Raw genomic sequence first — 27459 nt, 5'->3', positions numbered from 1 at the left:
ATTCTTTGGTCAACTTGAGTGCAAAGCGAATGATTGATAAGAGCTATGGCAATTCACAGAATGAGGCCCAGAGTGTATTCTGGAGGCCAGACCACAAGGCCAGAAAAAGGTTCATGTGTGGCTACCACTGCTGTCACAGCCGACTGGTCCACACTTCAGCTCCACCTCCAGGCCTCTGCACAGCCACCACGGCTGCCCCTCCATACTCCATGCTGCTGCATCCATTACCACTGCCAGAAACTAGAGTGTTTTCTCCATGGAACCTGCCTCAAAGTCCAAGATGGACGTGTGTAATTGCCATGTGCCAAGACTTGTACCCAGGCTCCAAGGGGCTGGGAAAGCAAACATTTGGAGGTTTCACATTCCATTATGATAAGTGAGCTTACTTTCTCACAGAGGCTCAGAATATGAGGAATTATCCAAAACTAAAAAGGAGGTTCAGATGATGAGTGTCAAAGTTAAAGCAATGAGAAATGTACATAACTCTGAGAATAGGACAAAAGCCTTCTCAATGACTTCCTTCTTTCAACTTGCCTTCCTCTTCCCCTGACTCAGTCATCAAGTCAGGCTACCATGAGTTATCTCTCTAAAATGCAACTCTGGTGATGTTTCCCACATACTTAGTCTTCTGTGTCTTTTAACCACACCAAAGATGAAATTCAAGTTCTTCACATGGCTTCAGGCCCTCTAACCCCACTCCTGCTTTTTAAATTTGTCTCTGGTGATATCTCCCCTCTCCAGATAGATTTCTGTTTCACTGGAGCTGAGTTACCTGAGTCTGCCATACTCTTCCTGGGATCCAAGACTTTGTATATGCTTCTGTCGCTGCCCTCTTTACCTGCCTAACTCTTTTGTGCCCTTTACATATTATCCAATAGGCTTCATCTTCTGTAAAACTTGTCTTGGTCCTAATCCTATTATTCCTTCTAGGTGCTAACATAGCACTTTGTTCTTCTCTCATCATGGCACTTGATACACTAAATTATATATGCTTATGACTTATTTGTATCCCTCATGGACTAAGTTCCATGAGGGCAGAAACCCATATTGTTCAAAATCACATTTCCCCATCTCTCTCACACTGAGTTCAATATAAAATATTAATTTCTCCAAGGCCAAAAACAAATAAACAGACCAATAGCTTCTCTTGCAAAGAAAACTAAAATTTTCAAGAAATGGAAATAGGGGGGGCGCCTGGGTGACTTAAGCATCTGACTCTTGATTTCAGCTCAGGTCACGATCTCATGGTTCATGAGATCTAGCCTTGCATCGAGTTCTATGCTGACAACACGGAGCCTGCTTGGAAATCTCTCTCTCCCTCTCTCTCCCCCCTCCCTTTCTCTCTCTTCCTCAAAAATAAATAAACTTAAAAAAAAGAAAGAAATGGAAATATGGTCTGTTTTGTCTTCAGTATACTTTTGGCCCAAGCATGTCTCTTCCAGTTTTCATGTCTCTTCTGGGCCAACGTTGCCTGATGACTTGAACCGTCACACAATTTAAGAGTTGACCCCTACATTTGCTTCTCCTAAATCATCTACCAGTTCATGGGTTCAAGCCCTGACAACTCAGAGCCTGGAGCCTGCTTTGGATACTGTGTCTCCCTCTCTCTCTGCCCCTCCCCTGCTCATGGTCTGTTTCTCTCTGTCTCTCAAAAATGAATAAAAACGTTAAAAAAATTTTTAAAGAACTGGTAAGGAATCAGAATGATTCCATTCTGGAGCACAGACAGGACAAAGAAATTAGAGTAATGTTATAAAGACATTATAATGTCTTTATATAAAGTGACAAGACCACTCTAATGGATTTGTAAGATTTACTAGGAGAATAGAGGGTAATATATCTTAGTAGGTACACTAGGACTAGAATGTGGAGAATCTCATGATGCCCACAAAACAGAGTAACTTTCTAAGAGGACATCTGAGACGCAAGTACAAATTTAAACTAAAGAAGATGTCATAGGTTAATATTGAGCTTTAAAATCTGATTACATATCTTCTGTTGAATTGATAGATTCTATGAATCCCTGCATCCTATGTGATGGTAAATCTTCAAGGTAGATTTCTGGAATGCCTCTACGTAATGCTCTTTGAGATTAGAGACTTTTAGGGGTCAAAAATGCAAGCTAGCTCTTTTTTGGTCATAGAAGAGAAAAGAACATTTCACTTAATCAAACAAAATCTCATCACTCTAAGCAGAATCCCTAGGTGGGAAACTGCTTCTGGACAAGCAACTCAGTTCTGTCCTCATGAAGCCCACTTACCTTATGGAGAATGAATGTCTAAGTTTACGCCTGACCCAACCTATAAAGTTGAGTTTTACCACATCCAAGAAGCTTCCTTTATTAACTCCTAGACTCAATCTTGAGGCAAAGTTCCCTTCTTAAGTTTTCCAGATCTTCCCTCTATCGTTCTATGAACAATATACAGAAAAAGAATAGCATACTTAGAGTAACAGGAGAGGCATTGCTTCATAATATTTAGCTCAAAATGCAGTGGAATTTCAATTCTTGCCCAATTATTTTACAGATAATGAAACTAGTGGTGGTATTTCCATACAACGAAAATGGAAATGCTGGTGGTGTTTCCATATAAATGTCCTATGCAAGGCACAAAGTACTCTCATATATCCTTAAAAGGTTAAGTTAGGCACTCATAACAATGAAGCTCTTTTCACTTTCCTTTGACACCCTGTCCAAATTTTATATTATTTGTTTAATATCTTTTCCACCTCCCTGCTTTCACAACTTCACGTGACTTTTAACTCCTTCAACATAAGGACTATGTCCTTAGTCTGGATCAAGAGTCAGCAAACTTTGGCCCCTAGGCCAAATCCATCCTACTATTATTTCTGTATGGCCTGCAAACTAACAATGTTTTTTAATATATTTTTTAACTGTTGAAAAAAATCAAACTTGAAAGAAAAACAATATTTTTGATATGTAAAACTTATATAAAATTCAAATACCATACCGGTGTCCATAAATAAAGTTTTGTTGGCACATAGCCATGCTTATTCATTTATGTATTGCCTATGGTTGGTCTCATGCTGCCATGCAAATTTGAGTAATTACAATAGAGACAGTACAGCTCACCAAGTCAAAAGTATTTACATCTGGCCCTTTACAAAACATTTTGTGTCTCCAGTCTAGAACATAACTATACCTCTAGCACCTGAAACTCAGCAAGTGATTATTAACTATGTCTTGAAATAACTGTTGAGTGAATAAGCATGAATGCACACAGGTGGACACAAGGAAAAAGTGAACCAGTAAGATTTCAAATATTTCACTGAAAACTGAAAACAAATAAGAGTTGGAATCAAAATGTATTTGTGGTTTATGGTGAGATAAGCAGAATCAGATTTACTAAAATATCAACAAGCTACTAATCTCATACATTAATGAAATTAGAGCTTTAATGAGGTGCGAGTGGCGGGGGGGGGGGGGGAGACAGAAAAGAAGGAGGCTCTGAGAAGTGCAGAGTGCCCTACTACACTCTTTAGTCTCTACTGCAGATATTTTCTTTTTGAATTACTCGTCGCTGGTTAGTGAGACACTTAATATTCACCCACAAAGAAAATATTAAATTAAAATGATAAATTATAAACATAAGCATACTTGATGTTTCTTCCAACTTAAAGGATAGAGAAAAATGATTTTTTGCAAAAGTGTATTTTTCACTTTCATGTTTCTCCCAACTTGTAGATTAGTAGTAGTATGATAATAGACGCACATGTGAGCGTTTGGGCGTGCGCGCACGCGCGCACACACCCACACACCCAATACTACTAATGGCAATTCTGTCGGTGTTGTTTTTCAGGACACAAGAAGTAAACTGGTTTCCAGTGCCTCTGGCCTTCCTGTTAAGAGCAGACAAAGAGTGTATGAAGACTATTCAACTATGTCAGAGACTTCCTCTCATGACTCCTTCTATGATTCCCTATCAGACATGCAGGAAGAAAGCAAGAATGCTGACTTCTTCCCTGGGCTATCTGCTTTTCTCAGCCAGGAAGAGATAAACAAGAGTCTTGACCTGGCCCGGAGATCTATCGCCAACTCCGAAACGGAAGATTTTGACTCAGAAAAGGAGATCTCGCAGATTTTCAACACCTCTCCTGTAAGCCTCTGTGAAAACCCTTCCCATAAGGAGACCAAGTTTGGTGAGTCAACCTCCTCAGGAAGACCTCATGATAATAGGTCAACACCTGTCCAGCCTCTGCCTGAACAAACCGCCCCTATCTCTTCACCTGCTTCAAAGAGGAAACCTGCCATATCACCCCTGCTTGCCAGCCCCAGCTATATCCGGAGCCTCCGAAAGTCTGGAAAACGTGGTGCAAAATCTCCCAACCCAAGTGTAAAGCCCAAACCAGCATATCAAAGTAAGACTGGCCCCCAGAGCCAGCTATGTGACAAGGCGGCTAATTTCATTGAGGAGCTGACGTCCATATTTAGAGAAGCAGCAAAGCCAAGAAATAGAAGCCCAAATGGGGAGTCCTCATCACCAGACAGTGGGTACTTGTCTCCTAAAAATCAGCCATCAGCCCTGATGGGTGCCTCAGCCAGCCAGAGCCCCACTGGAGACCAACAGGAGATGGAAGCAGAGGTCAAGTTGCCCGAAGCCAGGCATCGTTACCAGAAAGACCAGAACAAGGCAGTGCCATGCAATAACATGCCTCACCCACAGCCTCAGAATGCACTCCGCTTGCCCTCAGCTCCAAGATTCATCCAGAAGCTTCGGAGCCAAGAAGTGGCAGAAGGAAGTAAAGTTTACTTGGAGTGTAGAGTCACCGGAAACCCAACTCCTCGGGTCAGGTAAGAACGTTTTTATTATGAAGATCAAATGATCTGTGTTGACTTTTGGTTTTACTTTAATGTGGAATGAGATTTCCTGGATAGTTAGCCCTCTGGAACCTGAAGTCGTGTTTTCAAACAGCTGCAGGGCAAAAGCATCCTAGAATCTCAAATAGTAGCTTTGCCAGTTATCACGGGTGGAATGTATCTGTTGTCATGAACCATGTGCTACGAAAGGGAAGGCAAAGGACTGGACAGGCACAGAGGGGCACAAATGTCCTGTTAAACAGGACTCCAGAATTAATAGCATCCAAGGAAACTTAAAATGTGCAACTCATGTATTCAAAGCACTGTGAAAGTGTGTGCATAATTTGAATACGAGTTGCTGAAGATGGTTGAAAGTGTGGCTAAAACTAGAAGTTGTCTGGCTGCATAGAGATGAAAGGCACAGGTGTGCAGTGGCCAACCACAAGATTAACCCTGACCTAAGGCATGGGCTAAGGGGGCACATATTCACTTTAAAAAAAAAAGCACCCCCAACGCACCTTCAATGTAATGCAACCAAGGAAACAAAGAAAGATAAAGCCAACTGAAAACAATGCAGGTGTGATGTTTATACACAGGCTCTGGCCACTACAGCATGGCTGTAGCAAAAAGGTCACGATTCGACGAGTGTGTGGTTGGTTGGAGGCAATATACACTTACGTCACCGTGACCATTCTAATTTCTGTTAAGTTCTTCCTCCCTCATTGCCGAGTTCGTACTTTCTGTGCAAAGAGGTTAAGAAGAGTGACTCTGGAGTCAGACTGCAGGGTTTCCACCCATGGCTCCACCTTTTATCAATTGTGTCACCTAGGCAAGTTACGTTGTCATTTAGTATCTTCATCTGTGAGATGGGAATTAAACTAAAACCTCCCTCCTTCTATTTTATGAGGACGACATCACACGTGTGAAAAAATAAAACTGTGCCTTGCGTCTAGTGACAGTTGCATTAGTATTATCTATTATTTTTATTGTTTCTCATGTCTTAATTTTATATGCCAAAGTGAAAATAACGTTTCAAGTTGGATTGCACTACAAAAATAAGCCATTCATTCATTTACTTTGAAAGTTTTGCTGTTATGAAGAGTGTTTTACCTAGATTATGTAAATATTAAACAGTAAATTTGACGTTGTGAAATTTGGACAAACAGTAAAGTAGATCTCATCCGCTAAAAATTGTAACGCTGGTACATTCTTATTAATATAGCATTTCACAAGCCGCAGACTTGGCCTCTTACCCTACATCCACTAATACACGCTTAGCGAGAGTTGGTTTCTTGGGTTGACAGGGTATTGCTCACAAACATGAAGTAAGCATTAGCATTACTGACTAAAACGTGGTGTAATTAAAGGCAGGGAATTTTTTTCCAACCAATTTGTTCAACTAATTCTTCTTGAGTCACCCTTTACAGTAATTTTACAATATTGCTCTTAGAAACTGACAGCAGGGGGCAGTAAAAAACTTCTTAATGGGTTCCTTTCATTACGTGATCCTAAATTCTGCATTTATGTATATTTCCCATAAAGAATTTTCCTTATCATTTTGCCTATGATGGAAATGAAATCGTGTGATTCTTTTGGATTCTATTTGGGTTGTTTTTAACCTACTAATCTTGGGACAAATAATTCTGCAGGAGAAATACTTTCACAAGTCCTTCAAAACGGTTCCACAGGTTTTCAAACTACATATGACTCCACTCACATTTGCCTTACCAAAACAAGCCCCTTTCAGACGTATTATCGTGGCAAGTAGACTTACCACACCCTGTCAAAAATGACAAAAAACAATCCATTTAACATTAAAGGATTAATTTAGGTGAGCAGACCATAATTACTGTATTAAAGTTCATTGAACTATTTAATAATTTGGAGGACATCAAATTCATGCTTCTGTCTCCTTTTTGCTGGGGGTGGGGGGAGGCTGTGTGCAGGGGGAGCATTAATTTAGCTAGTAACCACAGAATTATTAACTAGTTTTCCCTTGTCATATCCTGGTCTACCAAAGTCCATGCCCAATGCCCATTAGATATTACAAATTATGCCCTTTTAGAGTAATTAAGTCCTTGATGAAATGCTCCATTGTTTAAAGTTAGCTGGTCTTTTTTATATCCTTTTGGAGCTTTTGTTTGTTTTGTTCTGTATTTTGAGAGGGGAGTGTACGTGGGTGCTGGATTTTCTTAATTTCTGTTCCAAAGATCTTGGTACTCTCTTCCATGCATTTGTCAGTATACCAAATGCCTAGGAACATTGAGTTCCTTTTCCACATGAGACTTGAGGGTCTATAGAAATAACCTTCTTTGAAGGAAATTTCACATGAAGAAGAAAACCTGGGGCACCTGGGTGTCTCAGTCAGTTGGGTGTCTGACTTGATTTTGGCTCAGGTTGGGATCCCAGGGTCTGTAGGATTGATCCTTGCATTGGGCTTAAGATTCTCTCTTTCTCTCTCCATCTGACCCTGTCTTGCTCATTTTCTCTCTCTCTCTCTCCTTCTCTCTCTCTCTCTCTTTCTTTCTCAAATAAAAAATTTGTTTTTAAAAAAGAAGAAAACCTTAAACAAAATATTAATACACTATACTGGAGCATTTTAGAACCTGGCTCACACTCAGTCCAAGTGACTCTAAACCCAGAGACTGCACAGACCTATTGATTGCTCTAAGATCCCAGAAGCAGGTAACAGAACCCATAGAGAGTAAGGGGATGTCAGAGGAACCCAAAGCAAGCAATCAGCAAAGGCCTAACAGGCACTGATTGGTAAGCGTGGAGACATTCAGCTGTAGAAAAGTCAGCAACCGTACGACAGGTGAGCGCAACGTGGAGCAATTGCCAATGGTAAGGTCCAGACAGACTTTAAAGGAATGCACCACAGGAAAATATGGCAGCAGGTATCAGGATCCAGACACAGGGACAGGAGCCCAGGTAGAAAATTCTACCCTTCAAGAGTTTAGTTAAGGGAAAGGTGAGGCTGCTGCTCCAAAGAACAATAGGACAGTGCAGGGAATAGAGACTCAGGTATGATTAAATGAGGCAGGACTTTAGGGACTAAACTCATGGTGGGTTCAGAATCGGGAAACAAATTGTTACACTGACAAGACTGGGCTACTAAGCTGCTGGCCTGGAGCTTCTCAAATGTGGCCTAAATAGAAACCATTTGGTCTGGGAACCTGGACATAGTGAAACTTACAGATGTAGATAAAGTGACCCCAACTAAAAAGGAGGCCTGGTGGAAACAGTAGGATTGAAGCCAGGCCAGTCATTTTGAGGCTTTTCTACTTCATCCTCCCACAGATATAGCTGGCACAGATACCAGTTATAACCACAAAGAGGACTGAAAAAAATCTGTTTGCCTTCTTTATTCTTGCAAAGTTCCAACAAAACCTCAACAAAAGAGAAAAACTAATGGAAGAAAAGCTTATGTATAACTGAGGTCATATACAATTTAGATACTACTCAAATTACACACAAATTATTCGTTAACAACTTGAATTATTACATTAAATAAAATTGAGTCAGAATTCATAAATTTTTGTGATTATGTCCCAGTGGTTCATATTTCTCATGTACTTCTTTACAATAGTATACAGACATCGCCTTGCCTATTCCCTCCTCTCTCAACTTTTGTGAGTTGGTGAAAAATTCATGAAGAATTTTAGTTCAAAAGTAACTCCAGTAGTATTAAAATGAGACCTCATATTTTCACTTTATGTTTTTCAAAATATTTTATTATGGCAACCATATATTTCAAACCATTTACATATAAGGGAACTCAGAAAACTAGGAGATTATTTGCCTAGTAACGGAAAAATAGTTAATTAACCATAGAGACCAGACTCCTGTCTTCTGATTCCTAATCAGACACTGAGTGACTCATGAGAAGATTTAGCCACTGTCACTGCTGTTTTGCTTGTTATGTGTGATTACTGAAAAGCTCGAAAAGGACATGAGTGGGGCTACCATCTGGAATTCATATTCCAAATATCTTTAAAGAAAATGATACCCTGATAATTTTCACAATATGTTCTATGTTAAAAAAAAAAGAGCCATTCATGGTCATTCTGTTTATTTGCAGTAAGGTAATACTGCAAAGTAAGTCAATCAACATAAACCAAAAAATGTTAGGATGTGGGGGGAAGTAGATATTCTCCATCAAATAACTACAAACAAAACAATACTGTTTATGAACAGTAGTCCAAACCATCCTCATATTCAAATTGTATTGTGAGGTAAATGTGTACATACTCATAAGGGAGGAAAACACTTTTAAACATCGACTTATTGCAGTAAAAGTGAATCCAGGGGCACCGGAGTGGCTCAGTTGGTGAAGCGTTCGACTTCAGCTTAGGTCATGATTTCACAGTTTGTGGGTTCAAACCCCACATCGGGCTCTGTGCTGACAGCTTAGAGCCTAGAGCCTGCTTCGGATTCTGTGTCTCCCTCTCTTTTTGCCCCTCCCCCACTCGTTCTCTCTCTCTCTCTCTCTCTCTCTCTCTCTCTCCTAAAAGTGAATAAACATTAAAAACATTTTCTAAAAAAAAAAGTGAATCCAGCAGTTGTCCAAACATATCGAATATTCTCAGTACAATTACTCATATCTCATAAGATGCCTATTCGTTCATCATTATTAGCTTAGTAAAGTTTCAATTAATATATGTAATTAAAAGTAATTAAATTCTTCTTTTTAAAATCAAAACCCAGTGCCTCCAATGCTTCCAATTAGTTTACATTAGTGAGACTTTGATCATCATCAAAAGCCAAAACAAGAGAATTAACCACATCAAATCTATGCAACGCTGTCTGTAGAAATTTCCATCTCCTCAAAAGAAATTAGAAATAGAAACAAACCACTGATTCACTTTTCTTACTAAGGACATCAGTATGTTCTGGTCATGGATTGCTTTGGCTTGGGAAAGCATGGCAACAGTACCACTAGCCAGTAGGTTATGAATATGCGGTGCTTATTAAGATCCAGATGGCTTAGTTCCAGGTGTATTGTTTGTTTTTGCTATAGAATATTGTCACAATGCGACACCAGATAATACCATTAGATTATCAGTATGAAAAAACTGACCATACAAGTGTTGTTACAGCAATGTGAAATGTAAATAGATACGCAAAATTTGGAGAACAATTTTGTGATACACGATAAAGTTGAAGATGTACATACCCGAAACTTCTATCTAATAACCGATTGCCTACTTGATATATCTGCTTGGATATCTAATAGGTTTATTAAATTTAATATATCCCAAACTGAACTCTGGCTATTCTCCAAAAACCTTCTCTTTCTAAATCTTCTCCATGTCAACAAGTGACAATCCTCTTTCCAGCTGTTCGAGGGAAAAACCTTAGAGTCATCCTTGGCGCCTCTCTTACTCGCATCTCACACCATCCAATGCATCCAGCAAATCCAGTTGGCTCAACCGTTGATATAGAATCTAGAATCAGACCACCTCACACCACCTCCACTAATCAGGCTGTCATCATTAGCTGGTCCAAGCCACCATCATCTTCCCCTAAGGTATTTGTATTACCTCTTTGATCTGTCTGCTTGTTTCCATCCTTACTCATTACAGTCTATACAGCACCTAGCATGACTCTTTTTAATAAAACTATGATCAATGACGCAAAGCTTTCCAGTGCCTTCTCATCTCACCCAGAGTGAAATCTGTAGGCCTTATAAACGTTAATAATTAGGCACCATCTCTCTGATTTCATCCCCTGCTATACTCCTGTTCGGTCGACTCCAGACGCAATGGTGTCCCTACTGTATTCCAATATGCTAGGATGTTCCTGTCTCAGGCCTGTCTCGGGCCTGTGCACATGCTGTTTCCTCTCTGTTCCCTCTATGAAGTTCTCTTCCCTCAGATATATGCAGGATTCGATACTTCATCTCCTTCATATCTGTCCTTAAATTCACCTTCAGAGTATGGCCTTCCATGATTACTTGATGTAAAAGAACAGATCCTGCCCACCTAATTCTCTATTCTGCTCTCTTGTTTTGTTTTTCTCCATAGACCTTATCTGATACGCTCTGCATTTTACTTGTTTTTGTCATTGTCCATTTCCCTGAGTAAAATATAAGACCCTTGAATACAGGGACTGCCATCTGATTCTTGTTATTGTTTTTTTTTTTTTTTAATTTTTTTTTTCCAACGTTTTTTAATTTATTTTTGGGACAGAGAGAGACAGAGCATGAACGGGGGAGGGGCAGAGAGAGAGGGAGACACAGAATCGGAAACAGGCTCCAGGCTCTGAGCCATCAGCCCAGAGCCTGACGCGGGGCTCGAACTCACGGACCGCGAGATCGTGACCTGGCTGAAGTCGGACGCTTAACCGACTGCGCCACCCAGGCGCCCCTGATTCTTGTTATTGTGTCCCTAGGGCCTAGAATGGTGCCTGGCACATAACAGATGCTCAATAAATATGTATTGAATAAATGAACTTCACTCCTAGCTATGTATCCGAAAAGAACTTTTGCTCATGTGTATAAGGATACATATATAAGAATGTCCATACCAGCATTGTTTGTTTCAAAATACTGGAAATAACCTAAATATTCATGAAAAAGAAAACAGACACCTCTTTGAAACAGTGATTTTATTGCCTTCACATGTAGATCCAGAAGTGGGATTGCTGGATCATATGGTAGTTATCTTTTTAATTCTTTGAAGAACCTCTACACCATTTTACATGGTGACTATAACTTACATTCCCACCAACGGTATACAAGGGTTCCCTTTTCTTCACATCCTTACCAGTGCTTAATATCTCTTGTCTTCTTGATAGTAGCCATTTTAAAACAAGCTCTGTGTCCATTGCTATATGAATAAGGAAAACGTGGCACATATATACTAGGGAATATTATTCAACCATAAAAAGGAAGAAAATCCTGCCATTCACAACAACATGGATGGACCTTGAGGGCATTACCCTAAGTGAAATAAACCAGAGAAAGACAAATACCATATGATCTTATTTACACATTGAATCTTAAAAAAAGGCAGACTTGCGGAAACAGGGAGTTAAAATGCTGGTTTCCAAGGGCTGGGGGACGGTGGTAATGGGGAGATGCTGGTCAAAGAATACAAACTTCCAGTTAAAAGATAAATAAGTTCTGGGGATCTAACGTATATCACAGTACAGTGAACAATACTGTATTGTATACTTAAAAATTTCTAAAAGACTAGATCTTAAACACTCTTACCAGACGCATGAAAAAGAACTTGTAGGGGCGCCTGGGCGGCTCAGTCGGTTAAGCATCCGACTTCGGCTCGGGTCATGATCTCACGGTCCGTGAGTTCGGGCCCCGCTTTGGGCTCTGTGCTGACAGCTCAGAGCCTGGAGCCCGTTTCAGATTCTGTGTCTCCCTCTCTCTCTGCCCCTCCCCTGTTCATGCTCTGTCTCTCTCTGTCTCAATAATAAATAAACGTTAAAAAAAAATTAAAAAAGAAAAGAACTTGTAATCATGTGAGATGACAGATATGTTAACTAATCTTATTGTGGTAATCATTTCACAATATATAGATGTATCAGATCATCACAGTGCACACTTTAGACTTACACAGCGTTATAAGTCAATTGTGTCTCAATCAAGTTAGAAAAAAGATAAGAAAATGGCTAAGTTGTGATATATATTCACACAGTGAATGAACTAGTTTTCTGAGTCAGTAGGTCTGAAACTCACAAATATAATAGCAATCTAAAAAAAAAAAAGCTGCCAAAAAATGGATATAGATTACATGAATAAATTCATCCATATGAAGTTAAATTTGCAAAACAGTACTATTCCAGGCTTGGGGATATGATAAGAGTATAGAGAAATGCATGGGAATAACAAATACTAAATCCAGATAGCAATAATAGTAGAGATAAAGAGGAACGTGATTAGTAAGGGGTGTGTAGAGGGCATCAACTGTGTTTGCAACGTTTCATAGCTTAAGATGGGTAGTAGAGACACAGATGTAAATTGTGCTAATTTTATACTCAATGTATATCATATTTGGTAAATGGGAGCAAGCAAAATGGAGTAGAATCCAAAGGAAACAACACCACTGAATTTTATAGTTTCCTATCTTTCTTTTTCTTCTATCATTTCCCTTTATTTATTTCTAAATCTTTTAATTTTTTTCTTTTTCTGTACATTTGCATTGACTCGAGAAACTAAGTCTTTTATATTTTACAGAGGACAACGTTTCCTAGGACATCAAATTACTATTGAACTAGAAACCAAAAGAGATTAAACAACAGAGTAGCACCTTTATTTTCACTGAGATGAAGAAAACCTTATTTCTGATTCCTCCTCACAGGTGATTTCTGTGAGTTGATAAATTAAGGCACTATGACCTATCATGCTATTTTGTCCTCTTGCCTATCCTTTCCATTCTTTCTCAGCCCCTATCTCCATTCCAATATCTACCCACTTGTAATTCCCACTTGAAAAATGAGCTATACCTCTATGATGCTTTACCTGCCAAAAAACCATCATTAATACGAATATAGAATCTGCTTCTATAGATCAGTGAGTGAAATAGGATAACTCAGTATCACTGAACCCAGGAAATATTGCCTGTTTTGTGGAACTGTTGTTTACTGATTTGAACATTACAGAGTAACAGCAGCTACCTTATTACCTGTTCTTGGTCAACCCATGACGCCATGATGCTGTGATACTCCAATTCCACTGCACATAATGCTGCTCATAGGGATATCTCAAGAAAAAATCAAGAAGCAAGCTTGATATTCACGGCAAGTGTGAAATGTTATTACAGTTATAAATTTGAATTGGTTATAACAGTATTGATATATAGCATGAGGTAGCAGTAGCCAAATCAGACAGCAGCATCTGTTCTAAGAATTGATTCCATCATTTCAAGTTAACATCTCAATGGCCAAGTTTCTGGATTTTATAAGAAAAGCAGTCAATAAACAAACATCAGCATAAATTCTCGGAGGAAATAAGGGGAGTCACAGAGAATCCCTTTAGAATTAAAAATAATGCTTGAGCATTTTTTAAAAAATGCTATGGAACAAAGAGCAGAAGTTTAGGGGCTGACAATACAGATTCTGAAGCAAGAGTGTGAATCTTCCCTCTATCACATATCAGTCCAGTCACCTTGGCAAGTTATTTAACCTTTCTATGCCTCAGTTTCCTTGAGAATAATAAAAGTACCTACCTCTAGTGTTATGATGAGTGTTAAGTCAATTAACACAAGGAAAGAGCTTAGAACTCTGCCTGCACATAGTAATAGCTTAATAAATACTAAGGTATTGTTATGAAGTAATTATTATTACAAAGTGTTCACCTTTATTGTTTATTGTCTTTGATTTGCTATAAGCTCCCTACACTCTGCCTTCTCAAAAATCTTTGAATCTATTTCCTTTCTTCAAAATCTTCATGCTACAATTCTTTCTTGTACTGCTAAGTATTCCCAGTGGTACAGGGTTTATAGAGAAGGAACACTTCAACTTTATAGACTAACCATAATTTGTAAGGAATACAGTATATCTTGAAAGGTGTTTTGATCCTGTTTCGACCATGAACCTTAGATTTGTATCTCAAGTTCAGAATCAATACCCAGGCTGCCTTGGGGTGTTGGGATATTGTCCCCTGGTCTCTGGCTATTGTCAACTTTTACCTCACTTGGCCTTCTGTTCCTTCACAGCCTCAAAGGATGGGATCAAAGCCAAAGATAAGTCATTTCTTTCCATCTCTACCCCTCCCTCCTACAACTAATTATCTCCCCATCCTCTCTTCCTAAATTTTGAAGCTGTGAAGGTCAGCCTTCTTGTGGATTACCCACAACTTGGAAAGCCTTCTAAAAATCAAGTCTCTGACTATTGTTTTCTTGCTGCATTTAAATTGCTTAGCCATTTTCCTGAGTTAACTTCATGGTTCCTTGTTGAATATTTGCCAAAGCCAATTGAAAGTGGTTCCCCAACACTTTAACCACTCCCTGTTTTTGTATTCCAATAATTTCAGCAGGAAGAAAACTCTAAAAATAATTTGAGTAACAAATGCAGGCTTTTCCCCCAGCTAGATATATTGGCTTTGGTTTTGTATTTTCTTCCTGCTAAGTATTATACCATCCAGCAAAGCTCTCAATAGGAAAAGAATGTGCTTTTTGGAAGTTTAATTTACTATTATGCAAAATCCTGTGAAACAGTTGTTTTGAAAGAATTTGACTGAAGTTTGGGATGGATACTTTCAGTCAAAACTGCTCAACACCTCAAGTCTTTTCTGTAGAGTTGCTTAAAGTACTTCTGGACTGTTTCTTCATTTTGCCTTAGGGCAGTGCCGCCTCACGGATCACTGAACCTGTTTAGGCGTAATTACAGCAATTCAAGCACTCCACTTCCATGTTGCATTCTTTTGACGGTTAGAAGGAGTTACTTTATAAGTATAAGTGTAGCAAATACAATTGTAAGTCTGAAACTTGATGCAGCTGAATCTGCTGACCAAAATGCAAAATTTTTCTACCAGCTGGCATGTTCAAATGATGTGTAGCAATAGAAAGGATTCTCTCCTATTCAGTTTTAATGTTTTTGAGCCAAGAAATAGGGCCATAGTTAATATCTGCTGGAACAGGAGTAAACTGCTAGTCACCTGAGCACTGATAGAGAAAAGCATTTCCCGGCAATCAAAAGCCTTTCCTGGTAAAAAATTAAAAATAAAAAAGAGAGAGAGAGAGGAAGGAAGGAAGGAAGGAAGGAAGGAAGGAAGGAAGGAAGGAAGGAAGAAAGAAAGAAAAATTATTAATTCCGAGTGGAAACATTGTTCTCTTGGTTATGAGTTCTAACAGTGAAGTCTGATTCTGTATAATAGCATATGGGAAATCAGGCCATAAAACAAGTTCCTAATCAATGGTTATATGGTCCACATGTGGGCCAGATAACCTAAATAAAAATACCCTACCGAATAGGATTTCTTTTTACCTAAGGTGAAGTTTTAGCCTTAGTTGCTGGAACTGGAAAAGTATTTTCTAATGGAAGAATAGAAGGTAAGTCTGGTTAAAAGGATTTCCAAGTATTGAAGGAGAATCTTTGAAGAAGAAAGAGAAGAAGAAGGAGGAGTGTGGGGAGAGTGGGAGAGGAAGACAAAGGTGAAAAGGAGAAGAAATAAGTTAGGAAGGGAGGGAGAGAAAGAAAATTTTCATTTGAAGTTAATTGGTTCTTTCCTTAAAAGCCAGGGAGATCTTCAAAATCATTTTTACTTCACATTCTATACCCAAGTTTACAAATACTTGCATCTTAATGAAAGAAGATGTTAATTGAAACCTTGAAAGATGGTTTATACACAGTGTAGTTCAATGAGTTAAACACAGGGCTTTTTCCATACACTTCTACACATAAGTTGATAAACATTTATATATTAAGGAAACAAGATATTACTTGAAAGATCTATTATACGGGGCCCCCTGAGTGGCTCCGTCAGTTGGTTGAGCGTCTGACTTTGGCTCAGGTCACGACCTTACGGTTCATGAGTTCAAGCCCTGCATCAGGCTTGCTGCTGTCAGCACAAAGCCTGCTTCAGATCCTCTGTCCTCGTCTCTCTGCCCCTCCCCGACTTGAGCTCTCTCAAAAATAAATAAGCATTAAAAAAAACAAGACTCGGGGCGCCTAGGTGGCTCCGTCGGTTAAACGTTCCACCTCAGCTCAGGTCATGATTGCACAGTTCTTGAGTTCAGGCCCTGCGTCGGGCTCTGTGCTGAGCATGGATTCTGCTTGGGATTCTGTGTCTTCCTCTCTCTCTCTCTCTCTCTCTGCCCCTCCCCCACTCGTGCTCTGTCTCTCACTCTCAAAAATGAATAAACATTAAAAACATTTTTTTAATAAAATAAAATTACAAATTAAAAAAAAAGACTTGTTATACACATTGTAGTAAAAAAATCATTTTTACCATCACCGAAGTTATCACAGACTAATTTCATTAGCAGAGAACACTTCAGTTTTGCTTATGCATAGGGAAGGCAATAGATACATAGTTGATGAAGGCTAAGGAGATAGGTAGAAAATATTTGTTTCAGTTTTGGATTTTGAACCACCACAGACAGAGATTAAGAATTTTCTACATCATTATATGAAGTTGGTTATGATGAAGCAACTATCATGGACCAGTAAGCTTTCTGGACTAATAATACTGAAAAGGTATAATTCACCAATAGGAGGATTTGGTCAAGGCCAAGGACTTAGCTAGGCCTTGTCACTCCTGTCTACAGGCTTTGTCATCCCCTCACAAGGAGACTTTGGAAGTTAACACCAGAAACTTACTATAGCATTCAACCACATCATACATGTCTATGAAGTCATCACTAAACCACTAAACTGTAGGAAGCTCATGCTAGAATGTCATTTCCATTCTTCTCAAACCCTTTGCTTATCGTTCTAAAGTCACAAGTTAAAAGAATTCCTCTTTCTTTTTCTGAGAGAGCTACTGAAATCGAGACCTTATGAATGTTGTTGTCATTCTCCTAATAATAATAATGGAAAAAATGATATTAATAACTGACTTTCTTGAGAACTTAGCACATGCCAGACATTCTTCCCACATATAAACTCACTCTTCCTACAAGGTAGATGATACCATATTTCTTGGGTTCTAAGACATATATTTTGTCACATTTTAGCATCTCCATAATTAGAATGCATCTTGTAGTGGAGAGCATTTTACAGTCACTATCTGACCATAGTTGTGATATGGTTGTGATGACCTGTGCATATACAAATTTGGTCAGAACTGTTCATTTTTTTCACTTTAATTGAGTTGTTTGCCTTTTGGTATTACATACTGGTTTTTTCCTTTCTTAATAGATAATGATGTCTTATAATGAATGGTATATTAGTTTCACTAAGCTATAATATTATTATCTCCATTTTAAAAACAAGAAATAGGGGTGCCTGGGTAGCTCAGTTGGTGAACATTCAACTCTTGATTTTTGCTCAGGTCATGATCTCATGGTTCCTGGGATTGAACCATGATCTCAGAATTTGTGGGATCGAAACTGCTTCAGACTCTGCCCTGTCAGTGTGGAATTCTCTCTCTCCCTCTCTCTCTACCCCTTCCCTGCTAGTGCATGCATGCATGTGTTCGTGTGAAATCTCCCCCTTTCTCTCAAAATAAGTAGACATTTAAAAAAATAAAAATAAAAACAAGACGGGCACCTGAGTGGCTCAGTTGGTAAACATCTGACTTTGGCTCAGGTCATGATCTCAGGGTCTGGGAGTTCAAGTCCCACATCAGTGAGCTCCAGCCCTCATTGGTTGAACATAAGCCCTGCTTCGGGTGAGTTTGTGCTCCATTTTGGGTGAGCTTGAGCCCCACTTGGGGTAAGCACAAACCCCATATCAGGTGAGCCCTGCTTCTCTCTTCTTCTCTCTCTGTCTCTCCTTCTCTCCTTCTCTCTTTCTTTCTTTCTTTCTCTCTGCCCCTCCTGAGATTCTCTCTCTCTGTCTGACCCTCGCCCACCTGCACCCCCCCTCAAAATAAATAATTAAATACATAAATACATAAATAAAATAAAAACAAGAAACAAAAGGATGAATAGCTTACAAAAATTATCCAACTGCCCAGAGTCTTTACTTTTCAACCATTATTACTCTAGTGTCCATAAAATCAGAGGGACACACAGCCTTGCTTACAGAATCGTGCCCCAATAAAGTTCAGGTGAACCCCAGCATGCCACTAGAAACACCTGCTATGGTAGCCATTATCTCCTGAAAAGCGAAATGTCCATGAATTGCTTTCTTCCATTGCTCCAGACAAAAAACTTGGAAAAGAAAAGAGCCATGACCAATGATTTCCTGGTCCTCGGGACAAAACCTTACATCACATATACGTCTAGCCACTCTGTATTGTCTGCGTGAGGGAGTCTCGGCATCTTTATTAGCAGGAGCAATCTCCATTGCTGCAGCTTGTGAAAACATGGGTTCTAACTTCCACTTTCAGAGCCAGTTAGCCGGGTCTCTCTCTTTCTCTCGTAAACAGAGCAGTAATCCCAAACAGAACGTAACAGATATGATTTGTAATCCGGTGTGGTACTATTTAATTCTTGTGCGTAGTGGCCAGCGTTTTAATTAAGAATGTGTTGGCATATGTTGGCCAGCATCCTCATACATGGAATCATTCTGTGCTCCAAGAACAAGGACAAATTATCACTGCCTGAAATAAAGAAGGAACGGGCCCCAACAACACCAACAACGTGTTAGTTCAACTGATTTCTGATAGACATCTTCAACAAAAGGCCGTTGTAAAATACAATACAATAAGGTTTGGGGTTTTGTTTTGTTTTGTTTTGTTTACACAATACACAGTTTTAACTTTGAACAGGCAGCTATTAAAAGGGAAGTATCAGTATGGAAGAAATCAAACTGACATTTGGACAGTATGTAGGATGAGTGCTGTTACGGCGTTGAAAATCAATGCACACATCAAAATGGCAGATAATCCTCAGCTCACCAGAGCATTCATGAGGGGCCACGTGGGGTGGTGATTACAGAGGGGTGGGCATTATGTGCGTAATCAGGAGAGCTCTCTAGAAAAGCACCATCCTACCTCAGGGTTGAGTCAGTTTCATTTACAGGAAACATGTGTACACAGTCAGTTCTACAAATATCTTGACCCATTCATTTCTATCCTACGGTCCTAATAGTTGAGAAAAAAAATTTTTAATTGGAGGGACTGGGACGTATGCTTTAAGTACCCATTTGTTTAACTATTGATTAATGGAACATGCCAATGTGCTACCTCAAACTAGAGATGCCATCACTCTTTGTTAAATAGCAGATAGTTCACAGAAAAACAAGTACAATCGCTCTCACATGAGAGAATTGTTGTGTTTTGATTGTATTTTTTTTTTCAATTCCTAACAGGCCAATGCAGGTAGAATGATGAATCCATTATAATGAGGTGTGCCTATCCTACTCCAAATCAAAGTAATTTTACTACCACTGTATAATAGATAATGTATACCTGTAGCCTACATTGCCAATTAAAATGTTTCGTACTTACCTCGTCTCTTTCATCTGTAAATCTTAAAATCTTAACATTTATTCATCTAGGATACTATGTAAAATGGCTTTAGCTCTCTGGAATTTAAAGGTGTGCCTTCTAACAAGAGCTGGAAGCAGCTCATTGCCTTCCAGCAGAGTTCAGCTTCCCACACATACCTCAAGAGCTCACACAGCCGTATTTTCCTCAGAACACAAGACTAGTGCCGATTCAGAATGCACTATGTGGTCTCAGCAGTTTCTTGACCCCATGGGGTCTTCCTCAAGGCCTCAACTGCCCACATGTGTTTCTTCTCTTCTTTTGATGGTTTTCAGGCTTTCAGATTTTGACAAATCAGAAAAAGATCAAACCCAGCCGAGAACCTGTCTTTCATTACAGTTTGCTCTAGTTGAAATGTTAAATTTTCTCACTTGCATGGAATTAAAGTAAATTATGATCCAAACTGAAAGATGAGTTGGGTTCATCTTCTCTCTCACTCACATCCACATTGCAAATAACTTCTTTTTCACATTGCCTCACCTAACGTATCTTTTGCCCTCTTGCTGCACTTTCGTCTAGCAGGACTGCTCATCCCTTGGGTGGATTTCTAGAATCCCAACTTAGTTTGCCTTTCAGCATTCACATAAAATGCCATACCTGCACTAATCTCTTCTACTTAATGTCCACGGGATGATGGGTGATGACTGTCAGAAATTACCTGAGGCTGTTGGCATGTAGTGTTTTCTCAAAACCTCACCTGCATGGCTATGTTTGGTCAACCAAACCCAGTAAGCAGATCTTAGACTATCAAAGCAGTCAGCAAGCTTGAGGTCGGGGGTTAAAAAAATTATAGACAAATGAAGGCTCAACAAAGAGAATTGGAGAAAGAAAAAAGGTTGAAGGATTTGAAGCAGATGACATCCGACACTGTTCCAAGAAGGCTGAGTGCTAGAGACCATCAAGACAGCCATATATAAAACATTTCCAGATCAAACCACCAGGCGAAACAAATTAATAAACAAGAGTCCCCTGCTTTGCTGACCAGTTGTGGCATTTGTCTCAGCTGTTTGTGAACCAATAGTTGTTTGCTCACCACAACATTTATGTGACAGCAATCCTGAAGTGACATGAGTCATTGCTGAAAAGAGTAATGCTCACAGATTGCTTCCTTATGACTTGGAGTATTAGGTATGGAAGGAAATGAAGACAATACTTCCTTTGGGCTCCCTATGTCTTCTTAATGGATCAGAAAAGAAATTTGAAAATATTCCTTTAGTCCAAGCTGCCACAAAATTGTATTAAGGTTATGAAAACACGAGTATTTAAATATGAGATCTATCAGTCTGCTCTTGTCACTTTGTCCCCCAGGATCCTCTGACTGGTATCTTTCTGAGGCCCAATAGATTCTCTTTCCGCTCTCCTCCATCCCACTCTTGCCCTCAGAAGCTGACCTGTGGAATTCAACAGATTCCTTCAGGCTCTGTTTGGGTTCAGCCCCGGGGAGCCATGACAGGTCGTGGGAGTTCAAGGGACTTGGTTCCCTCACTTCTTCCCTGTGGGTTTATGCTAACTTTCCCCATCAAAAGAAGGTCCTTACTCAGAATGATGCTCTCTTCTGTGTTCACGAATCTGCAGCCTCCCTTTTACTTCTAATTCTGCAGGCTCAAGAATGCTAACATGGCTTTATAGCCCCAGGGCGATACATTATCCCTTGTGGTTTCCTTGTACCTTGACAACACCTTTGGATCTAGTCCTTTCCTGAAGCCTGCCTTGAGTCATCTGGGATTTAGTTTATCCTTTCTTCCTAGTTGGCACCTGATAACTTCAACTAATAACTTCATCTTCTGATTTTTCCCACACCTTTGAGATAAGATGACCCATAATCCTTGAAATCTAGATAAGGGATCATGACCAATTCCTGAAATGCTTTACCCTGAAATTGCTAAGGTAAATTCTAGATTACTCACCGGCAAATTATCTGGCTTGGAAATTATTTTTCCAACCCTATCCTCCCTTTTACTCCTCATTGTTTGCTTTAAGGATTTTTAAGTAAGCCAATTCCAATTCTGTAATTTTGGTAAAAGATGTGAAGGTGCAAAAACACATTTTATGTCATCGGTGGAATTTCCTTATGCATTCTCTGTCAATGAGAACAATAATGACTTAAACTTAATAGGGCGTTCCATATGCTTGGCATTTTTCTAGGGATTTTGTATCCATTCTCTCATCCAATCCTTCCAAGAGCTCTAAAGAGTGGGCTCTCTTATTATCGTACTACCATTTTACATTTGAGGAAACTGAAGCTCAAGGAGATAAGTAAATTACCCAAGGACACAGACCTGGTTAGTGGTGTCTCTGGGATTACTAACTGCAAAAGTTGGCTATTTGGCAGACTTCCTAACTGTTCGTGGCTTACGTATTTGAAGCGGTGTTTTATGTATTTAACGGTGCATAACAAACCACTCCAAAACTTAGTGACTTAAAACAACAACCTACTATTTTCTTCTACTCACTAGTCTATCTGAAGAGCGGCTACCACAGGTGTATTCTCAGGCCTTTTTGTGTGTGTTCTCCTGGACTGAGTGAACTCTAAGGAGAGTACAGAACACAGGATGCTGTGGGGGGAAGGGTGAGGAGGGTGGTAGGTACAACAGGGTTACAGTTTGAATTAGGGGTTAAAACAGAGGCAGGAAGGAGAATCCAGATTGATGGTAAGGAAGAAATGCCTAGCATAAGAATCAGGAGTGCCTTTAAGAGCTGTGCTCTGCCCTTCGAGCCCAGACTCCCTTCTTCAGTCATGTAGCCTGCAGCATGGTATAAACACAGTGTGAGAGCCAGAGGAAGAAAGAGAGCAGAGCATCACACAGTTAAAAAGGCCATGACCTCCTCAAACTCTCATGGAACTCATTACCAAGGTGCACACAGAAATGCCAGAGCTGGTTTTCTCCTCCAAAAAATTAGATTGGTAAATTGCTCTGTTGAATTTGTATCTGCTTTATTAAAACTTGAGAATGATCACTTAATATAACAAAATTTTTGAGGCATTTTCAAAAATTATCTAAGATCCAGTTCAACCACAGTTTCTCTGGGGGAAGCTCTCAGGGGACAGCAGAAGATACAAAATCGAATAAGGGAGGTGTTATTTTATTTTATTTTATTTTATTTTATTTTATTTTTATCAGTAAATCATTTTTTATTTTTTCTTTTTTTCTTTTTTAATTTTATTTTTTATTTTTTATTTTTTTCTGATTAGACCTATTTATTTATTTTATTTTGTTTACTTTAATTTTTTTTTAACTTACATCCAAATTAGTTAGCATATAGTGCAACAATGATTTCAGGAGAGAATTCCTTAGTGCCCCTTACCCATTTAGCCCATCCCCCCTCCCACAACCCCTCCAGTAAGCCTCCGTTTGTTCTCCATATTTATGAGTCTCTTCTGTTTTGTCCCCCTCCCTGTTTTTATGTTATTTTTGTTTCCCTTCCCTTATGTTCATCTGTTTTGTCTCTTAAAGTCCTCATATGAGTCAAGTCATATGATTTGGGTCTTTCTCTGACTGACTAATTTCACTTAGCATAATACTCTCTAGCTCCATCCGCATAGTTGCAAATGGCAATATTTCATTCTTTTTGATTGCCAAGTAATACTTCATATATATATATATATATATATATATATATATATATACACCACATCTTCCTTATCCATTCATCCATCGATTACATTTGGGCTCTTTCCATACTTTGGCTATTGTTGATAGTGCTGCTATAAACATGGGGGTGCATGTGTCCCTAAGAAACAGCACACCTGTATCCCTTGGATAAATGCCTAGTAGTGCAATTGCTGGGTCGTAGGGTAGTTCTATTTTTAGTTTTTTGAGGAACCTCCATACTGTTTTCCAGAGTGGCTGCACCAGCTTGCATTCCCAAGGGGAGGTGCAATTTTAAACCAAAACATTACATATGAATTTATTGGGTTTTGATATTTTTGTTTTTCAAAATAAATACCAGATTAAAGAAATGAAAATAATGTTTAAACAAATATGTACTCACCTAAAATATTGCCTTAAATGTGTATTTTTGTGTTAATGAAAACTTCAAACTGATTTTATGTTTTCAAACAGGTTTCCCACCAGTGCAGATGGTATACAACTTAATAATATTTTACTTCATCAACTTGCTGTGGTCCTCAGGTTCTATGTAGGAATAATTACATGCTATAAAAAATTGGGGGAAAAAATCCTTGATGACAATTCACTTTCTGGAATTGTGCATGTATCTAATTTGATAGAAATAGAGCAGCAATAGCTAACTCTAATTTATTGATTGCAATTGTCAACAAAAGAAAGTAGTTAATTAAGATCTAAAAGACTAGAGGGGCGCCTGGGTGGCTCTGTTAGTTGAGCAGCCAACTCGGTCTTCGCTCAGATCATTATCTCACAGTTCATGAGATGGAGCCTTGCTTTGGGCTCCATGTTGAGAGCGCAGAGCCTGCTTGGAATTCTCTCTCTCCCTCTTTCTCTGCTCCTCCCCTGCTTGCACTGTCTCTCAAAATAAATAAATATACTTAAAAAAATATCTTAAGATCTTTAGGTCTTAAGATCAGTAATCTCAACCCTCTCACTAAACAAAATATTTCATTGCAAATAGGTCCCTTGCCCTTTTATTCCCATAGTGTTATTGAACGTCTATTGCATGAATTTGAAATATATTGTTCATGTGATGAACATTTATAGAACACTCCCTGAGGGTAAAGTTCTGTCAGGTGTCAGAGGCTACCACAACAGTTTGGTCCATCACTTCAGTAAACCTAGAATTGGGGGAGGGAGATAGACAATGCATATAAATGTAATTGGAAGTTTCTGCCTCTCAAGACACAAATACAACTGTCTCCTACTCTTGCTGAGTTTATGGTTTGTGAAAGTTTAAAATGTACCCTAGATTTCTTCCATTTCCTTCCTCACCAACTGGGCTACTGTTTCTGTACATGCTGCTTCTGTGGTGCACTAAGTAGACTCAGATGTGAAAATTCAGAATCTCTTTAAGTTCCATGTTTAAAATGCTTTCATTCACATTATCTAGCTTAATAACCTTCACAGAAAATGGTGCCAAAGAAGGCAGGTGAGAGATCACAGGAATATCCACAATATATATAAGTGAGCTAAGAAGGCAGATCATCTGGGGAGCTCTGTGCCATTTTAAGACATCCGTGTTCACTGATAGCCACTAATGACCACCATGCCGTTGTGAGATTTCAACACATAGCCCTCTCCTCTCCCCATCTCGCTGTCACTTCTCTCCCTAATCCTCTCTACTTCTCAACTTTCTCTTCCCTTCTGCATTGCAGCCGAAGCTCCAAATTGTTTTTCCTCTACTAGTCAGGGCAATGTTGTCCTCCTCAGAAGTCTTGGCATCATCTGGCCCCTAGATATTTTCAACAGAGAATTCTCTCCTTGGGAGAAATTCTTGTGCAAACTATAAACCATATTTAAAAAGTTTTCTCTCTCTTATCACATACTCCTAATTCAAGGCAAAGGAAAATAACACATTATGTTATTAGCTATTGCTTATAGAAGAGAAATTTATAAATCTATACATAGATAGAAATGAACATGTATAACTGTGGGACTATGTGATGATTTTTTTCTTTTTCTACCGTTCGTTAGAATATTGGGTAATAAGACTGTTTTGGAATAACAAAATACATCGCTTCAAAAGACTACATATAATTTTTAAGCTGATTATGATAAATCCAAAATCAACGGTCAGATCCTTATGATTATTTTGCTTGAACAAATTATACAGACTAAAGGCTGTCTCCAAATCTCTGGAGAAAATGTCCCAGGTATGGATGTAATTCATCTTAAAGCAGGGGGTATGATAAAGTGCCAAGGCTGTCTGGAGCAGAGCTACAAGGTTAGAAGGAGTGAATGACTTGGTGTGACAATAGGTGATGCCACATATCACATATGTTCTGTCTCATTTCCAATGAACTTGGCCTAAGAAACTCAAGATATGAGGCTTTTAAGTGAACCAAAACTCTGGGCCATACTGAGAAAACACCTACCAGGAAAATTATAAATGCTGATAGAAATGCTCATACAGTGCAGATACAAGGCAGATATAAACCTGGTGCTGGCCATCAGGTCAACAGACACAGCTACCTTACTGAAGACATGTGTAACAGAAAAGTACTCTCGCACCGGAGTAAATCCTCTCCCGACTTGGCAATTTGAGGGTAAGAGTAGGGTGTCTTACAGGGGAATCTTCCCATTCATAAGCCTTACTCTTATTAGAAAGAACCTGCAAGGCAATAAGATCTTTACTACTCAAAGGAAACACAGCACATTACTTACACCAGTCATCCTAATGCTTTATTCATAAGTATTATCTAACCACCGAGAACCACCAGGTATTACAGGGAAATAAATAGCATGAAAGAACTTTCCTTCTCTCTTTTCATAAAGATGAACAAATAGGGCTAATCTCAAGAGGAAGCAAAGGCATTTAAAGAAAAATTTAAAAACAGATATATATTTTTTTTACTTCTAATTAACAGTAGGAAGACATAGTTCTGATAAAGTAAAAATGTGTTTATTTTGGCAAAAGAAAAAAGAATAAGACAGTGAAATTTAAAGTAGAATGGCAAAGGGGTGCTTGGCTGCCTCAGTAGGTAGAGCATGTGACTCTTTACCTTGGGAATGTAAGTTCAAGCCCCATGTTGGGTGTAGAGATTACTTAAAAATAAAATCTTTATTTATTTATTTTTTAATTTTTTTTAACGTTTATTCATTTTTGAGACAGGGAGAGACAGAGCATGAATGGGGGAAGGTCAGAGAGAGGGAGACACAGAATCTGAAACAGGCTCCAGGCTCTGAGCTGTCAGCACAGAGCCGACATGGGGCTCGAACTCATGGACTGAGAGATCATGACCTGAGCTGAAGTCAGACGCCCAACCGACTGAGCTACCCAGGCGCCCCCAAAATAAAATCTTTAAATACATACATATATACATGCATAAAATAGAATGTAAAAAATAAAAAATTCGATGGATAGTCTGAAAAATCAAACGAAAGGACTAATTATATGGAAAGAAAGCTATGAAGTTTCTTAGAATGCAAATCACAAAGAACAAGAAATGACAAATATAAGGAAAAGGGTAGAGACTGGAAGGACATTCATGAGGCCAAGATCCACCCAATAGAATTCCCATTAAGAGAAAGAAATAATGGAGGGGAAATAATTTACTGAAGGAAACAATAGAAGAAAATTAGTCTTAGCTGAAGAAATACAGGCATTTTTGGGTTGAAAGACACATGAAGGAAGCATTGGGTAGAATATAGGTTAAAAGACTTACAGGGCTCCTGATGAACTCTCAAGATGAAAGAGAAAATTCTAAAAGCTTCTAAAGAATCAAAATAGGTTACTCAAAGTGGAGAATCTGTCTAACACCTGACATTTCACCAGAAGTACTGAACCCTTGAGGGCAATAATGCAAATCCTATTTGAGTGTATATGTTTTAGAATGAGGTCTGGAAGAATATACATCAAACCTATGGGAGTTGAGGGAAGGAGAGAGGAGGACTCACTTTTACCTCTCTACCCTGCTGTTGTTTTAATTTTTAGAATGGTCTTTTATGACTTTCAT

The 27459-nt window shown here is 39.0% G+C and overlaps 1 protein-coding gene across 5 annotated transcripts in view; it reads left to right on the top strand.

Moving 5' to 3' along the window:
• Positions 1 to 27459, top strand: part of PALLD (palladin, cytoskeletal associated protein) — a 406810-nt gene that overhangs the window by 15368 nt on the left and 363983 nt on the right. For all 5 annotated transcript variants that reach the window (XM_025921710.2, XM_086703911.1, XM_086703908.1 and 2 more), the window contains exon 2: positions 3819 to 4810. In XM_025921710.2, the coding sequence (XP_025777495.2) occupies positions 3900 to 4810 (911 nt within the window). In that variant the 5' untranslated portion in view covers positions 3819 to 3899. The remainder of the gene's footprint in view (positions 1 to 3818; positions 4811 to 27459) is intronic.

This window comes from Puma concolor, chromosome B1 (assembly GCF_028749965.1).
Source record: "Puma concolor isolate L17-30 chromosome B1, mPumCon1.1.hap2, whole genome shotgun sequence".
NCBI lineage: Eukaryota > Metazoa > Chordata > Mammalia > Carnivora > Felidae > Puma > Puma concolor.
Note: the sequence above shows the minus strand (reverse complement) of the source record. Positions and strands in the feature narration are given on the sequence as shown.